The 18,989-nt window shown below is 48.5% G+C and overlaps 1 protein-coding gene across 3 annotated transcripts in view; it reads left to right on the top strand.

Moving 5' to 3' along the window:
- LOC135916728 (RING finger protein 141-like) overlaps positions 1–18,989 on the top strand; it is a 271,536-nt gene that overhangs the window by 144,164 nt on the left and 108,383 nt on the right. For all 3 annotated transcript variants that reach the window (XM_065450178.1, XM_065450179.1, XM_065450177.1), the window contains one exon: positions 6,005–6,113. In XM_065450178.1, coding sequence (XP_065306250.1) covers positions 6,005–6,113 — 109 coding nt within the window. The remainder of the gene's footprint in view (positions 1–6,004; positions 6,114–18,989) is intronic.

Below are 18,989 nucleotides of genomic sequence, written 5' to 3'. Positions count from 1 at the left end.
CTGAGACCTTCTTAGAATTCATCTGCACCCACCAGTAAAATGTCTACATACAAGGTCTTTTTCAGAATCGAAATGAGAACTTTGTCTCCGTAAACGTTGTGCAAGTGGTGAGGAATGGTCGCTGTGAGCAAGAAAGGGCTTGATGTGGATCCAAATGGTACCAGGGTCATGCGCCATTTACAATGTTACTGTTTTGGCTGATGGAAGTGGTGTCAAACCAGAGAAACCGGAATGCATCTCGGTCAGTCTCCTGTATCTCGATTTGTAAGAATGCATTCTCGATACCAGAGTTGATGGCGACCGGGAACCATCAAAAGCAAAGAAGTGGTTGTAGCAACTCTAGAATGAGGTTCACCCGTTTATCCCGGGCAGTCGTTGAGGGATGGGAAGCTTTGAGTGGGTGAAGATACGTTGAACATGACCCAGAGCTTGGTAGTCGGCAATCCTCTCTCATAACTTCCTGATGTGGCTAATAATGGGTGGCCTTATAAATAGGAACATTGTTAGGTACTGCTTCAACATGTCATTGCTCCAGTATTGCCAGAGGACTGTGTCATATCACTCCAATAATCCTTCGTTGATCGATAACGTCTTTGAAAGTTTTTGTAGATGTGTGAATGTCACGGCTACCAGCGCACGAGACATGAATCGGGACCGACACACCAAACACATTTACAATGTATCACACCGATAAGTCCCCGCCAAATCTACATACATCCGCAACAATGTTTACACTGAGTTTGATCTCTCCCCTTCGCACTCGTATAATTGCTGAGTTCTTAAACCGTTTCACAAGTTCTTAAAACATCCTAATAAGTCACGTGTGGTGTGGCGCTTATATGTATGTGTCGGTGTAGTTTTTTCGCATTGTTCAGTGTACTACTGGCATCTCTGCTGAGGGCGGTCTTCATAGAATATGCCTGGCTTGTCGAGCATTGTCGTTGGCGAGGGCGAGGTTGTCCCCTTAGTGTAGGATGGGGCCGTTGTCCTCGAACCAAGCCTTTGCTGGCGACTACGGTGCACAGCCACAGGGCGTGGAGGATCAATCACGACTGGTGCAGAGCCACTGGTGTCCTCCTCCTGCTCAACTCTTCAAGCTCGACGTCCTTGGTTCAGTGCCTTCTTCGTGCAGTGTTCTAGCAGACTTCTTCCTTCTTCTCCTCTAGCGGGGTTCTGCCATTTCCCACCTCGTTCATTCCAGGCCACGTCAGCTATCTTCCTCTTCCTTCTCTCTCTTCTTTTTCTTCTACTTCAGCTCGTGACAGTGAGCACAGTATCATGGTTGCTTCCAAGTAGCTGTTTCTGATCTTCCTTTAAAGGCAGCACCACGGTCTATCTGCCATTTTTCTTAAGAACTGTTCCTTGGAAGCTGTGATATGTAAAGTACTTTTGTGCCGTGATTGGAGTGGGTCAGCCATTCAAAGATGATGACGATACTCTGCAGCAGTTGCACGAGCGTGCCGTTGAAATAACTCGGAACAGCAACAACAACAAGCGAGCAGGAAAAAAAAGAAGAAGCCGGGAAGACGTGGAACAAGCCTGGGTGGAGGAAGGAATTCGCCAGTGCTCTGGCGCAGGAGTGAAGTCGTCAAGTGCAGGCCCGCGCTTCGTGCCTTCTACTGGACCAGGGCGACCTTGCAGGGACGTGTCACCATGTTCTCATGATCGCGCGCAGGAAGATGCCGAATGACATCGGGAAAATGAAGCACATGCCCCAGGAGCAGAGGTGATGCCATTGGACTTGGTGTCCGGCGTCAAGACCTCTACCATGCCAAGACCACCTGCCCATGTTCCCAGCATTGGAACCCGACTTACTCTTGCATCACTTGATCCCGGTTGTTCGCCTGAGGGTTACCAGGATTTTTCTTCAACCGTGTTAAGCCCGGACCACACGTACGCTTGCGGACGCGCGCAAGCTCGCGTTCACGCGCCCACGCATGCGCAGATGGTGCGACATGGCTCGTACGCGTCGAAACGCGGCGTGAGCGCGGGGAACAGATCCTCCCTGTTATCGCGCGCTTGGGTTGCCTCGCGTCTGCGCGCCTGGCTACGCACCTACGGCGCGGAACGTTCAACTCTCCGTGAAGCAGATTTATATCATGCAAGAAAGTGGTTCTTCTTTCCTTTATGCGCTGATCTAGCAGCTATAAAAATATAACAATTAAGTTTATAGATATCGAAGCATTTTGAAACACTATCGATAACAAAGTACGAAGCGGTGCCTACCAAGGCGTCTGTGAGTGAGCCCAGTGAGCGCGCGCTGTCGCGCGTCTTTGTGGATGCAAACCGCCATTACTCGCGAGGCGCTCAAGGCACTAGGCGCGCGGACGCGAGCTTGCGCGCGTTTGCGAGCGTACGTGTGGTCTGGGCTTTAGTCTTCAACACTGCTTCAGCGCTCAGAGGGCTGTCTTCATCACCACCTTTAGTTCATCTCGCAGCTCCAGTGCAGACCATGAAACTGTAGGCCCTTTCTGACTTTGACACTTTCTTTGGAGACTTAATTCTTTGTTTGTCTTTGTGTTTGATTGGTTTGATTAGTTTGTAGAATTTCTGTTTCCCTTTGTGCTGGATGTTCTTTAATGAATGGCTTGCAGTGTGGTAACACATGACTTCGTCACTTCATGTGCTGGGGCTGTGTCTCAGCAACAATTAATAAATTGAAAGAACCTCATCACAGAAGCATGCATTAGACCCGTGTGAGGGAGGTTCGCCAGAATCTGCAATGCCCATTGCTTCGAGTTGCCGGAACAACAGCAGAACCTGTGAGGTTGTTCCATCGTCTCTAATCGTTTCCATTCACAGAATGCAGACTATAAGGTTAGTGCCACAGTGAAGAAAGGCTTTTGGGTGACTGGGCCCTTGCAGTGTCCATCCACTGATTGCGACCAATCCTGAAATTACTATGCTCCTTACAACTGCTCCCGTAATGATGTTCCAAAGATGGTCAGCTCCCATCAACAAGTTGACGCTGTTCTCTATGTCCACTTCAAGAAAATGCTTTTCCTCCACAAGAAATTGGCCCTCAAATTGCAACTTCTGAATGAAGTTATCAGCTGTCGGCACAGCAATTTCATGACAGATAACCGGAACCACAATTGCAGGAATGGTATGGATGTCGGAACAGTGTTGGCTACGCAGTGGTACTTCAAGAACCTTTCGTATTTCAGCAGATCTTGGGGATGCATTGCCAAACATTGACAATGCTTTTTGGGTTTCTCCCTGTACCTGCGGTTGCAGTTTTACAGTGAGATGTTCTGTGAGGAATAATCACTGACTGCTTTAAACCAGAATTCCTTTGATGTATCTGGACCAGTTATTTTTAACGACAAAAGCATGAAAAGTCTGCAGGTACACTTCTCTGTACGTCATTATGCAAGCATTTGTGGAATTTTTGTTGCATAGCATTACTGATTGTGACGAGACTATTCCTGCTGTGCTACCCAAAGCCTGCACTGGTCACAAAGTTTCCACTGTAGTGTCTTTCTTTTTGAAGTTGGGGTCACACATACTGGAGGCATGTCTTCTGTGACAAGCTGAGCACTTGTTTGATGTGGCAAGACTGTGCCTGGTGACCTCGTGATGTACATATATAATGGCAATAATTCTTAGCTAGCTTCTCTTTCTTAAAATCAAGAAAGAGGTTAACGTTGCATCGCAGAAGAAACACTCTCTCCAGCTGTATGACACTGTGCAGTACAGAAGCGCTGCTACTGCCTCGAGTTTTCTCTGCACGGTCATCGACAGATTGTTGTGATGATAGGTGTCACTGTTCTTGCCTTTCTAACTCAATATGTATGAACATGAACAGCTCTTTTAACTTCACTACCGATGTTGCAGCTGCCAGTGTTGGCTCCGAGATGTTCGTATCAGACATATGCTGTCAAATCTGGCTCTGCTTTCCTTGTGTATATTTTAGAATGATCTCGTATGGCAATGCCTTCTGTAGAATACCAATCAGCATTGCAGAGAAACTGAAAATGGGTACATTTAGTGCAGTCACACAGCGGATATTTAGTTGCACAGCATCATAAAGTTTGCCTGGCCTGAGGCATCATCTGTCACTTCCCTACTTTATGTGAGGCAGATTTCCGGAGCTCTGAAAAGTGGTGCTGCTCTGCCCTTTTACGATCGCAAAAGTGTTCTTTGAGAAGTTCTACAGTATCTGCATAACAAGTCTCGAAGCCAGTAAACTGACAGGGGCCACTGCTGCTTCCCCTGCAAGATAATGCCACAAATAGAAAGCTTTGTCATTGCTGATATAGCATTGTTGAGATAAAAGAGTCTGCTCGAATTGCTCGCAGAAAGCTTCACATTTGTGCATGTTGCCTCTAAATGTTGGCATATCATGGTTCGGTAGCCTTGGGCTAATTTTGGGCATAGCTTCAGTAACTGTCGGTGTTCCATTCTGAGGAGCAGCCTCCGCTGTACTGTCCACATGTCCCAAAGCGGCGATCTTGCAGTGTGTATTCACAGCATGCTGATAGCTTGATCGTTATACCCTGCAGCAGTTACATATTGTGCTTTGAGCTCATTGTTGGCAGTGTGCTCTTTAAGTGCATCGTTAAGCCTTGAAAGCTCATTGTTGCTAGCAAATAGACAGACTGTCAAAAATACCTGCAAGCTTGGGCTTGCCATGGTAGGATCTGCAAGTAGCAACCGGGCTTCCTGCAGAATCTTTGTATTCTGTGCTCATCGAGCTGACTGGTTAGCCTAGAAGCAATCCGTCTGATTAGCTGTTGAGGTAGAGGTCTGGTATCTATGCCGATCACGAGCGATGCGTTATCCAGTGAGTCCTCGCCGCCCGCAGTACAAATTCGTGGAGTAGAAGGTCTCTTGAGACATGGGGGGAGGAATCGTGTCCATACAGAGATGTCTACAGGTTTTCGGCACCAAAATGTAGAAAAGTAACAAGATGCGAAGAACCCAGACAGAGAGCTACTCTTCGTTACAACTTCTTTGCCGTGCCTGGCTGTGCACATTTATTCGTCTTTTTCTAGACTAGATGCATGGATGCGCGCGGGTTATCTTTGGTGAAATAAACTGACACTTTTTACCATGAGTTAGCCCAACACGTCCACAGTAGCCAATGTGCAAAAGATGTGTACGAGCCTAGCTTGTGTTTTTATTTATTTATTTATTTATTTATTTATTTATTTGTGAGAACCTCAAGGTAGCTAGTTGTACATTGCACAGGGGAGGGGCAAGAATACATTGCAATTAAGAGTAAATAATACAGGATTAGTTCTAGGAATTCACACTGTAGGGAACAAAAGAAGATATTGAAAAAGCTAGTAATATGTACATAACCAAAAAAAGACACATAATATGAAGTAATTAAATACACAAAGAGTACACTTTACCAGGCAGACAATGTCCATGAATGAGTGCATAATTATACCATTTGCTACCATACATTATTTCCTGTTGATTAGTGCATACTTAAAACGAATGGGGTCACTGATGCCAACTAATGATGTAGGTAGATTATTCCAGTCAATTGAAGTGCTAGGAATGATTGTGATCACGCAACGGTGTTATGACGGGGTACATTAATTTTATGTGCGTGATCACGACGAGCTGAATAATAAGGCACAGGGTGGATCCAAAGGAGGTAGAGGGTTAACCATAGCAGGATGTGCCATAAGAGGTGATGACATTCTTGCCTCGTGGAATACGTGACAGCAACATAATGGCCTCGGATGACTGCACTCACTTTTGCAAGGGAGGTGACTCTTGGAGAGGTGATTGCAAGGGAGGTGACTAGCCACTTTAGGCCTAACGTGACGACATTCATTAAGGACCGGTTATGGAGCTTTGTGGGTGATGCTTTTGCGACGAGTTTCTATGAACTCCAAAATAGGCCTCAAGCTATCATTGAATGTATTTGGTGAGCATTGAGTCAAAGACAGGCAGGTAATCTGCAAATATGTCCATTGATTATACATATTCAACTGTGGTGACATCTGCTGAATGCAGCGGCTAAAGGATCTTTCTTTGCATGCAGATGCCAGTACCTGGTGGACACGAAAAACCGCCGCCTTGTGTTTGAAGTGCACAGCACATCCGAGACACCTGTGCTGTGGAAGAGCGAGGTCCGCATCCGCTGCCACAGAGTCAGTACTTTACTCACGCTGCTTGGCAAGCCTTTGCTTTTCTGCTGTCCTTCTGCAGTAGTGCTCTTGTCAGTGCCAAGTGACATTGTTCACTAGTGTGCTGTCATGACAGAACGAAACGGTGGACCATGTCTGTGTGTGGCTTTTGTGCATGCTGCGATAAACTCCTATGCATGTGCACTTGTGTTGTGGACTCCGCAACTTGTTGACAGTCGCCCACCTTACAACATTTTAATGTCATGTTGGCGGAGCACTGTTAGCTTCTGCTTTGCTACAGTGCTGATTAATTGCATGCACTGTCTTGCACAAGAGGCAGAAAAGAGAAAGACCCTACCCTCTTACATCTCCCGGCAAGCATTGTAGCAAAGCGGAGGTTTGCATCACTCTGATAATAAAATGCTGATAAGATGGGTGAGAGCAGCACACAAAGTTGAGAACCCCGTGACTTAACTGCATATCTTCAGCACGCAGCGTGTACAGGGTGACTAGACTTGTTCCCAATGCCCTCTGACCCTGATAGAGGGCATTGGGATTGAACTTCTATGATAGGCAGCCTACGGACATGCCTAATCAGATTTCTTGCTCCCCTCGAAGCTACTCGAGGGTACTAGGATGCAGTTCAGCCACAGCACCCGTGTTCCAATTATTATTAATATTATTATTATTATTATTATTATTATTATTATTATTATTATTATTATTTCAATATACCTTACAGGCCCCATGAGGAGCATTGAGTAAGGGGGGCATCACAGTAAGAAAGTTGTACACGAGAATACTGCACAGATGAAAAGAAATAGCCGCTGCAAGACAGGGTTACAAGTGCAGAGCTGTGGTAGTAAACAAGCAGTGGATAAATTTTATCATGCACATTACTTGCACACATAATCAAACATCGTGTAAAAAAGTAGTTTAAAGCACGAAAAGCAAAAAAAAGAAAGAATACTAACGATACTGAAAATTTCACTTAGGGTTAGCGTACAAAACATCTGACAGATTTTATTACGCACATTTCTCGTGCCTTTGTTAAGGAAGTGTAGTTTAAGGCATGAAAGAGGGAAAAAATCTGTGTGTTGTTACCAAGGTATACAGAACATGGCATAAATTACAACACTTTTTTGTGGCAGAAACTGCATGTTTAGGAGTTGCCTAAATTTATCTCTATCTGTTTGGGTAACATTACTCTCAGGAGTGTAATTCCACAAACAAATGGCTCGTGGCAAAGCTGACTGATTAAATGCATCCGTGTTTCCGTAGATGCGAGTGAAACTCAACTCATGATAACTCAGTCCGCAACTGAACCAAAACAAAATTCACGTGCTCCGCTGTTAACATTTCATTCAGTCATGGTTGTATCAGCTGCATTTATATTGTAGAAAATATGCGTGACAATATTCTCAGTCAAGAAAAGCACGAATAACTCGGCCACTTCCATGATATTCACACTGATGGAATTTAGATGGCAGAGGAAACTTGTAAATGCTGTGACAGTGCTTTTACTCATGGGATATCGTCAACCCAACCTTTGACTATTTTCATTTGTTTTTTTCAAAATACATGGGGTAATCTACAAACGACCTATGTATTGTACCTGACACAATGCAAGCATGAAGGACACACATTATGGGCAGTGATATTGTCACACAGTAGTGATGGCAAAGAACACATTCGCAATACTGTGAATGACAAAACTAACTTTTATTGGGCAAACCTGTGCCCAGAAAAACAAGCTACACTGAAAGCACAACAATAGTGGCAAACACAGTCGGCTATCGGCGAAATCTGATCTGCTGGTCAAGCGCATTGGCTTTTATACATGAGTCATCGAAGGTTTCAAAGTAATGGCTGGTGCCTACGTGTCTTCCAGAAAGTTCTACACAATTCGCGTTGCACATGCGATCAGATTACTCAAGCTTACTCGGTGACAACAGACAGCACATAGAACCCTCCATAGCATTCAAGAAACTTCCGATGCATATGAGCGTGTCCCACGATGAGCGGTAACGTGTTGGATAGTGAAAAGCGGTCACCCAAAACCAGATAAACAAGTACACTTGTCAATGGCCCCTTCTCAAAAAGCATTGTCCTGATGCTACAAAATAGGAGAATGAAAAAAATTACCGACGATTACGTTACTTCCTAATGCGAAATTTGAGCGCAGCAAATAAGCTGTTTCACCTTTTCGATAGATTGAGGCAAAGAAATCGAGCAACACATGTATGCGCTATCACAGAATTTTTTTTTTATTTTTCACACGTATTCCTTTAACAAAGACTCCACTAACAGTTCTTGACAGTCATGAAGGAAGCTTTGTGGTCGGAGAAATAGACTGATATATGTTCGACTTGGTACACCAATGCTTGATTCTCAAAGACGAGATCTATACAAGTGCCTCGCGAGGTTGTCACAGCCGTGGGACGCGTTACGAGCGAGAGGAACGGGATGTTCTCCCGCATAAGTGTTAGGAAATTGCTGTTTGTCTTTATGTCAACATTAAAGTCCCCCACTACTAACATCGGTGTGGATCGATGGACGGTTAATGCGAGTTGCAGGAAGTGCACGACGTCTTTCGTGAGTGCGGTAGCGGACTCACGAAAGCGGTATCAGTCGGTCGCTGCTAGCGCTGGGGGGATGAAAGGGGGGCGGAGCTGGTTACGAGGCCTACGACAACGCCGACGCGAAACCCAGGAACGGACGCCAAAGAGCCATTTGTGTAGCCAGCCCTCCTCCACAGTCTCTCCTCCTCCCTTCCATCATCCTCCCTCGCCCGGAGAGCCTACAGCGCGCATGCGCGGCGGCGGAGCAGATTCGTCGGCGAGCTGGTTACGAGGCCGACGACAACGCCGACGCCGACGCCGACGACGACGCGAAACCCAGGAACGGACGCCAAAGAGCCATTTGTGTAGCCAGCCCTCCTCCACAGTCTCTCCTCCTTCCTTCCATCATCCTCCCTCGCCCGGAGAGCCGACAGCGCGCATGCGCGGCGGCGGAGCAGCAGATTCGTCGGCGAGCTGGTTACGAGGCCGACGACAACGCCGACGACGACGCGAAACCCAGGAACGGACGCCAAAGAGCTGCGCTCTAAAAAAGGAGACTTACAAAAGTAACAAAACAATCCAAAGTAATGCGGACCAAAAAAAGAAAGTCCAAAGTTCAGGTATGCAAAGTCCCAAAGTTCATCAGCGCCGGTAGAACGGCTTAAGTCGCACAACATGGACTATTTCAGGTCGCGAGCAATGCCGCTGCGATGGCGAAATCCCGTCTGGCGCGACCTCATAGTGGAGTACGCCAATGCGTTGGATGATCTTGTAGGGTTTGATCTTGTGGGGTTTCTTGCCGAGTCCTTGTCGGCGCATCGAGGTCTTAACCCAAACATGATCGCCGAGCTGGTATTCCACGTAGCGCCATCGAAGATTGTAGTGCTGGCTGTCGGTGCTTTTCTGGTTCTTGATGCGCAGGCAGGCAAGCTGCCAGGCTTGTTCAGCGCATTGAAGATAGGTGGTGACGCCAACATTTTCTTTGTAGGTGATGTGCATCAAAATGGCGTCGAGAGTCATTGTCGGGGTCCTTCCATAAACCAGCTTGAACGGCGTGATCTGTGTTGTTTCTTGCACTGCCATGTTGTAAGCAAAAGTGACATACAGAAGCACAGCATCCCACGTCTTGTGTTTGTCGTCGACGTACATCGCTAACATGTCGGCGAGCGTCTTGTTCAGGCGTTCTGTTAGGCCATTAGTCTGCGGGTGGTAGACAGTGGTCTTCCGGTGACTTGTCTGACTATACTGCAGGATGACTTGAGTAAGCTCAGCAGTAAAAGCCATTCTTCTGTCAGTAATGAGGACTTCTGGCGCATCATGTCACAGCAGAATGTTCTTGACGAAAAATTTGGCTACTTCAGCAGCACTACCGTTTTTACACGATTGTAAGTCGACCACTTTTTTCTTAATTTGAAAATCTGAAGTGGGGGGCGGGGGGTCCACTTGCAATCGAAACCAAAACATGGCACCGCCAAAAATGCGAGACCAACGGGAGCTACAATATAGTTACAATTTTATGTGTGCTCTATGGCCCTACCTGTAGCTTTTCACTATCCCGCATATTTGTTCGCTTTTTGGAAAGGTTTTTCAACATTTTTGAGAGTTTTACAGTGCACACAACACTCTGGGGGGGGGGGGTCGATAGTTGATGGAAGTGCCGCCGTTCCATTCGTGGTGGCAGCCTCAGAACGGCGGCGCTTGCGGGAAGTATTGGTAGTTCATGGAAGAGCAGACACTGCTCGCGGGTTTCTTTTTCCCTGTTGCGCTTAGCTTTCTCTATAGTTTGACGAAAGGCGTTGGTTTGGCGCTTTCCACTTGACTGCCGGCTACGTGCTACTTCTATGCTTCCTCAGTCGTCATGAGTGCTCCAGGCCCACTAATCATTCGGCACTCGTTCACAGCAGCGTTCAAGAGGGCTGACACCTAAGAAACAAATCACTGCGCAACGGGCCGCAAGTTCAATGTCTCTGGACGAGTGAGGCAAGAGTGGCGACTGCAGTGAAGTGAAATTTTCACCTGTGAGGGCAAGTGAGAAATTTCCCACGTGCCAAAGTCTGGACGCTTTCCGGAGCTGCAGGCTAAGCTTGCATCATGCGTCGCTGAAATGCGTGATCGGTCCCTGCCACTGAAGTGCGACATGGTCACGAAACAAGTCCGGATCTTCACCTTTTAAGGACCTGCTCCGCCATGAGTACAACGAGCGGCTGGCGGGAGAAGACCGCGAAATTACGCCAACCGGACCTGTCAAAAGAGCCTCCCTGACGGCTGCGTGTGGTTGGGTGCATTTGGCGTGGGCTACTGTTCCACAATATCGTGGTGCGGTCGTTTGCCAAATGTGAAATTTTGCTGGACGACGACGCGCTGTGGGACCGTAGCAGCGATGAGGATGGCAGCACTAATGAAGACGAGTGGTCCAGTGACCATGTCAGCTACTAATACGTTTTCGTTATCGAATGCACCCTCAGGTATGCTCTCCTTTATTATTTTTTTTCCTGTCACGCGATATGGGGGGGTCAACTTACATTCGAGTCGACTTACAATCGTGTAAATACGGTATCTTTAGGCAGAGCTTTCGTTTTGGCGTAGCTGGCAAGGTAATCTGTGGCCATGAGGATCCACTTGTTTCCAGATTTTGACATCAGGAAAGGCCCCGGCAAATCCATCGCGATCTGCTGTAACGGTCTGCAAGGAGGCTCGATCGGCTCTAGTAATCCCGGCGGCCTTGTGAATGGTGTCATGCGTCGGTGGCAGTCTTCACATGTCTTGACGTAACGGGCGACGTCGGGGGTCAGGTGCGGCCAATAGTAGTACTTCTCTTGTATTCTTGCAAACGTACGGGAAAACCCGACGTGCCCGGCTGCCTTGAGTGCTGTGGGCACGACGAGAAGGTATTGTATTTACTTGCATAATGATCGCACTCTCGTATGATCGCGCCCCTGAGTTTTGTCGTCAAAATTCAATTCTTTTTCTTTCCCGTGTAATGATCACAGCCCGAACTTGCCGCAGTGATATGTCGTGTGCCTAGTCTAGCTAATGATGATTGCGCTACCATTTGTCAAATGCTGTCGAATGCTGTTGAATGCTACGCAAACGACTCTTCAAGACATACCGACCGGTCTGCAGCATGAAACATCCTTAAGCAGATGCCCCATTTTATTCCTTTCATCACTTCCCACACTTCCATGCAAAAAAAAAGCTACTACCAAGCTTGCCTTGGCTTTATTATTTGTAGGCTTTGTAATCGTTGTGGTCAACAACAACAAAAAGGTGCCTTTCGATTCTTCTCGTCTGCACTCATGGGCATGCAACAAATCACAAGCGGCAGTGATAGTAGCCACGTGCACACTGATAGGTTAGAAGTCTACCCTATTCATACGCCGAGACTTATAACACAGCTAAGATAGTCGCCCACCCTTAGCGCAAGCGTGCCGTATTAGGATAGTAGTAAAGACAAATGCCGCACTTTTCGCAGCATACCCTCCATGTGTTTCTGTGTCGCTGAAAGCTAAGCACGCCCATGTCTGTTTCTATCCCCTCAAAGTGTACATGGCTACGTTATTGCCACAGACTTGTCGATATTGTTACGTGTAGAAAGACAGAGATGAAAGAGGCTATTTACAGGCTACTTACACTGGAACCAGACAGCCAGGCCGACATACTATCGTCAGCTTTGCGGCATAGAGCCAAAACGTCGAGGATTTATGAAACGTATGGCTCTGTAGATGTCTGAACACGAGACGCAAGAGCCTTTCTTGCGGCAACCTTGCGCCCAATGCGGTCGCCAAACAATTCCGGTAGCTTTTCTTTGAAACTGTTGCAACTGGTTATCTCGCCGTCATGCATTTGGTGCCACACGCGTGGGGTGCCGCCGAGATAAAAGATGACATTGGCGAGCATAATCGTTGGGTTCCACCTGTTAGTAGCACTGGCATGTTCATAGAGCTTGATCCATTCGTCAGCATCCTGTCCCTACAGGCCAGAAAACACACCAGGGTTGCAATGTTGGGCCACCATGACGATTGGAGCAGTCGGACAAGCTGAAACGGTTGCAGAGACGGTCTCGTCACCGGGAGGCATGGTGACAAGCTTGATGTACCGACCACTTCGAAGTTCCTTGGCGAGGACGTGGATCGTTAACCTCCACCAGAATGTTACGTGTGAAAAGACAGAGACGAAAGAGGCCCCGCACGCACTTGCCGCCGTGAACTGCAGGAAGCGAAGCCACGCGATGCAGCCTTTTTTTGGAAAACGCTACAGGCTATTTACACTGGAGCCAGACAGCCAGGCCAACACTCTCCCATGCCAAGGGCACAGACAAACTTCATCGTCATTCTCGCGGAGGCTCGTCTCTTGAGCAGTGGGAGACATTGCTGCTCAGCTTAGACCCAGAGGAGCAGCTCTGGGCCGTCCGGATGGCCGAAGACGCCGCCAGAAAGCAAGAACTGGCCGCCGTCTGAGGAAGGGGTGGATTGGGGGTTAGTCTCCCGACCCCCGCCACCCCTTAACCCCATCAAGGACACAATAAAGTTTTATCTCTCTTGAGTATCTCTCTACGATATCGTAATAATTTCAACAATATTATTCATTACTGACATGGAAGAAACTGTTTCAATATGCGTAATGTATTTATAAAGAGAAAAAAAATCACGTTCGGCATGTTCGGCTTGCTCCACCGGCCACCATTTCTGTTTGGTGTCCCGCACTGTTACAGCGGCAGCCACCTGTTTGTTGACCTATTGTCATCCTGCAGCAAATGCTGGATGAAAAAAAAAAGTTCTTTTCGTGGGAAATTTAACTCGCGTAATGATCGCGCCCCTGAATTTGCGGCAATTTTTTTTTTACAAAAAGTGCAATCATTATGCGAGTAGATACGGTAGCTTGTGCGGGCTGACGAAAACTTTTCCACCAGGACATCATTTCTTAAGAAAAACGAACGCAATCTGCGCCTATATACCCACAGGACAACGTCGGTCTTGCCTTACAAGTACTCAGCAAGGCTTCTGAGCTCTGGGTCTGCTCGCTGCTGTTCGGTGTGTTCACTTATTGTACCTAAATAGGCGTCCTCGTCTTAGTCATCCGGGGGCATAGAGTCCGCAGGAGCGTGAGACAGGCATTCGGAATCAGAATATTTTTGGCCTGACTTGTAGAATAAAGTGATGTCATATTCTTGAAGTCTAAGGCTCCACCGTGACAGGCATCCTGAAGGGTCCTTTAACTCTAGTCAACACAAGGCGTGATGGTCACTGACGACTTTGAACAGCCTGCCATATAGGTAAGGGTGGAGTTTTGCTGTAGCCCAAATGTCTGTGGTGCCTCCTATATGGATTTGGGTATCGGGGACGAAACGGCTTCTCGTTCGCGATGCCCGAAGCTTTTTTTCTTTTTCTTTTTCACTATAGGCACGCCTGCTCACAAAGATTGGTTTTGTGCTTCTTCGGACAGAAATCGCCCCTGCTCAACTACAACCATAAGTCCCTTCTGCTCGAGTGCCTTGAGGGAAAAGAGCAACGACAGATTATAGTTAGAAGCCGACCATGCCTGCTCTTCTGGCTGTTTGCATCTTTTATGGGCCCAGACAGCGCACAGAATGCCTAGGGCATCGAGAACGAGAGCCGCTGACAGGCCCATTTCATGCCAAATACCTATAATTCTATCCTCTCCAGCTGCAGTACTAAATGCTTGTTGTTGGAGGAGACCTTAAAACAGGAACTGAAACTGCAGTAAACATGAATAACGACAATGTGTTTTTACACAAAGTAAACTGTAGTCACTGTTGGAGAACCACAAAACCTTCTGCAATGCCTCCGCTCCACGGTGCCACTGCAGCCAAATGCGCAGCGAGCGTACAGCGCCGTCTGCCTGTCTTTTGCCGAGTGTAAGCGATGCCAGTTGTTGTGTCGGCAGCGGCAGGCAAGTGGGGAGCCCCCGGCCAGCGAACGCGCGCGAGCGCCGGCGCAGTGAAGGAGACTCGGAGCTAACTGCTCCCGATGAAAACCGGAACGAAGACTCGGCCGACCCGCGGCTGTTTATTGCTAATAAAGGCTTCACACGCCAGATGACACCTCCTGATTGGTCCACGTTTGTCACATGACAGAAGGGGGGACGCCATCTAGCTAAACAACTACAAACCATACATGTACGATAACACAGAGATCTGACAGGGGGCGACACTATACTACATCATCCCCCCCCCTGGAAACAAAGTAAACATACAGTGAAACGCGCACTTAAGTCCAAAGGCGATTTCAGTTCGTTCCCCCCCACGTTCACGCACGCGCACCAGTTGCACACTAAGCACGCACTTAAGTCCACAACAAATTCAATCCGTCCCCGCCCAAGTTCACATACACGCGCACCAGTCTTGGGCACCAAAACACAGGTAGTCACTCAAAGTCCAACAAGGAACACGGCACAAAACTCACTGCACCGCAACAAGGAGCACTTTATACCTGTGTTAATGAAACATGTGGACTGTCTCCTAAATGTCACAGCGGAGGCCCCTAGTCGTGGCATTTCGAAGACGGCAATACGCTCTACACTACAGAAACAAAATCATCGAGCCACGGAGGCCGTTTTCTTTCACGATGAGGACACGTGCGTACCTCAGAACTTTGGGGGTTGCGACACGTATCGGTCGACTTTAAAGACCTAGTCGTCGCACGACTATTTCCCTCCCCCTGGTTGGACAATTGAATGTGGGTGTCACTCAAAGCTGGAGAGGGTTGCCCAGGAAGCTCCTCTCGACGTCCCAACAAGTCCTGGGAGGCTACCGATTCCCACACGGAATCAGAGACGACTGCTGACTGTGCAGACTCGGAAGTAATACAGTCAGACGAACTACCTAGCTGAAGCTTATGACTATGAAAGGACGATGTCACGACAGACGAGTCATCGGAATGACTATCCAGGTTTGAATACGAGTACAAAAAAATCTTTATCACTTGTACACAATTAATGTACTACCTGTTGGATCCTTCATCACTAGGGTTAACTTAGACACATGCCACGTCTTCCCATCAGTGAGTAGAAAAGTAGATGGTCCTATCTGGGCCTTGACCTCACGAGGTTTTCTGTACTTAAAAAATCCTTTCCTCTTAAATCTTATTCTGACGATGTCTCCCACCTTGATTCGAGTTGCCTGAGCACCTCTACATTTGTCTACGTACTGTTTAGTCTGCCACTGTTTCTGCAAGACCCTTTCTTGAACGTGAGGCACAAGACTGACCTGTTCCCGTAGATCTACACAGAGCCACATGGTTCCATCCTTCTTGCGCACCACCACGAGTGGAGACACCCACTCAGAAGCCTCGACGCGCTCGATGACGTCGCAATTTATTTGTGACCTGGTCACGGAGAGCCAGGGTTAGTCTGCGCAACTTTGAAGATACTGGTTTCGCATCTTGCCGATGAATTCGGTGCACAAGGTTGTTTACGAAACTCAACTCGTCACTGAAGAGGTGATCAAAACCCGGAGGCACACCTGTGGGGCTCTGTACTGAAGGAAGCGATGGTAGACGACATGTCAGCGACGTACCGTCGATCTGTATGCCCAAGCATTGGATGGCGTCGAAACCCAGCAGTGATGTTCCTGCAGTCGTTACGTGGAACGTGACGGAGCATGACCTTTGAAAAAACTGGACAGTGGCTTGAAACAGGCCTTGAATGTCGATACGTTGCTTGGAGAAATTTTTCAAGTCCACTGTTGTTTGTGACAGTGTGCTGTCGACCAAAGTGCTTTCCAAAATCTTCGGCCGTCATCAATGAGACAGACGCTCCCGTATCCACCGGCAGTCGCATAGAGACGCCGTTAACTACGACCGGAACTTCCAAATCTTTAGTTTCAAAAGCGCTTACCGTCAAGACAGACGCGGACGGCTGCCCTGCGGAAGTTGAAGACAGCGTCTCTGCGGAAGAGACGTGTTGAACAGTACGGGTTTTTCGGCATACTGATGCGAAATGGCCCGACGTGTGGCAGGCATTACACCGCCGGTTCCTCGCTGGACAATTCTTGTACGTTGCAATGTGTTTCGTGCTGCCACACCGATCGCATGCACCACGGTTCCCGGAGGAGCCATGTGCGAAATATCGATCATCTGGGCGGCCTCTTGGAAGACGTCGGCCATCTTGGCAGCTCCTCGGAAGAAGTCGGCCATCTGCATGGCCTCCCGGACTACGTCGGCCATCTTGGCTCGTCGACGGAGCGCCAAGTTGGGCTGCCTCGATTCTCTGTATTTTCTCCGAGTCGAACGCGTGGTTCGCTCGATGGAGGGCTTCTAACGAGCGTCCAATTTCTTCTGCCTTGTCCAGGGACAGGGTTTCGCCATGAGCCAGCAACTTTTCGCGAACGCTGACGTTCGTTACCCCATGTATGATTTGGTCTCGGACACGCTCGTCATAAGTTGTGCCGAAGTTGCACTGTACCGCCTTCTCCTTCAATGCGGTCACGAATTCCAGGAATCCTTCTCCCTCGAACTGCTTTCGACTGGTGAATTCGTGCCTTTCCGCCAGGACGTTTGTTGACGCGGCGAACAGCTGGTCAAGCCGCTGCAAGAGTCTCGGAAACTCCGACGCTGGCGGGACCGCATCACTTGACGTTGACGCTGCGTCGGTCGACTGCCTTGCTGCTTCGCTTGAAGCTGACGCTGCGCTGGTTAACTGCCTTGCTGCTTCCTGCTCCTCGTCTGCAAAGTACTTCCGTTGTCCCTCACGCCCGAGAGCGCTGACGAGCGCGGACGCTCGTCGCGCGTCCGTCCAGTCGCCACCGCCGGCCGCTTCGAGGTGGGCCTGAAAATTTTTTTTCCAGCGATACCAGGGAATTAACGGTGGTCCGGGCACTTCTAGAAAAACGGGGAGGTTCGCCGTAAAAGCCATGCCCGGTAGCGTGCGGGGGACAGTGCAGAAGACAAGCCGGAGCTCGAGTAGAATGGAGCTGGGCGGAACAAAGGGGGGCGAGAAGGCCTAGGCTCGGAAACCTCGCGACGCCAAGTGCGTCGGCGGCGTTTGCAGGCCGTGCCGACATGGAAGGGACGCTTCACTTACGAAGCTCGTTCGTTTCCCGGGGCTTCGGTCGGAACCGCTGCGGGAATCCCATCCTCGTCGCCAAAAGATGTTATGTCGGCAGCGGCAGGCAAGTGGGGGGCCCCCAGCCGGCGAACGCGCGCGAGCGCCGGCGCAGTGAAGGAGACTCGGAGCTAACTGCTCCCGATGAAAACCGGAACGAAGACTCGGCCGACCCGCGGCTGTTTATTGCTAATAAAGGCCTCACATGCCAGATGACACCTCCTGATTGGTCCACGTTTGTCACATGACAGAAGGGGGGGCGCCATCTAGCTAAACAACTACAAACCATGCATGTACGATGACACAGAGATCTGACAGGGGGCGACACTATACTACACCAGTGAACCATCGGCGGCGTCCCGCTGCATCTATTTGTGCTGGGCGAAGTTCTTCGTGAAATTACGCTTCATGTATTCTGGGCTTTAGATGTGTCAGCAGTTCAGCGATGCATGAAAAGTCATTGACAACGTGCCTGTAGTAGGCACACATGCTAGGGAATCTACGCATTGCCTTCTTGTCTACAGGCTTCTTGTCTTCAAGAATCTGCAATGGCATCACAGCGGAGGCCAGAGAGCTGAAGAGTTTTTTACGCCGGTAGTGGAGTGAGGAGAAATGTCCCAGTAGGGAGTGTGGAGAAAGGCAGAAAAAAAACACGGCAGTGAAAGGGATAAGGAGCTGTTAAAAAAAAAAAGTTGAGAAAACGGAACAGTTAGGAAGGGCTCAAATTGACAGCAATGTCAGAAACAGCTCTGAATGGCTTCTGATAGAGTTATTAGATGTCTCTTGGCACAAGTATTGTGATTCAGGGATGGCACATATGCACGTGTATAGTGAAGGGGCATGTGTTATGTTCCAGGACAGTGGCTCCTTTTTACTCTTGATATTCTGATGCGAATGTGGGATTAATTACACTGAAGCCTAAATACAAGATATTTATAAAAACTGCAGCACTGGTCAATTCAGCCGACAGCTTGACACCCAGGAGCAGTTCGTCTTCTTCGTCGGACTGCCCGCTTACATCGTTCAAAAGAAACATGCAGTATGCATGTAGCATTATTCCCAGCAGCTGAAGAACCATTCCGTTGCGTCTAAATATCTATGTTAGCAGGAGAGTAATAACGGTTAAGGTGCGTGACAGCACAACGTCAGGGGACTGCGGGGCAGCTGAGGCACTGCCATTGACTGGGGTGATCTCGTATGTAACTGTAATCACGGCACACAGCACTCGGTATGGGCCTGTGTGCTGAGACTGGAGGTTTTCTGACAGCCGAATGTGACA

This window comes from Dermacentor albipictus, chromosome 3, assembly GCF_038994185.2.
Source record: "Dermacentor albipictus isolate Rhodes 1998 colony chromosome 3, USDA_Dalb.pri_finalv2, whole genome shotgun sequence".
In the NCBI taxonomy this organism is placed as follows: domain Eukaryota; kingdom Metazoa; phylum Arthropoda; class Arachnida; order Ixodida; family Ixodidae; genus Dermacentor; species Dermacentor albipictus.
The sequence above is the reverse complement of the archived record's forward strand: the minus strand, read 5'-3'. Positions and strand labels throughout refer to the sequence as shown.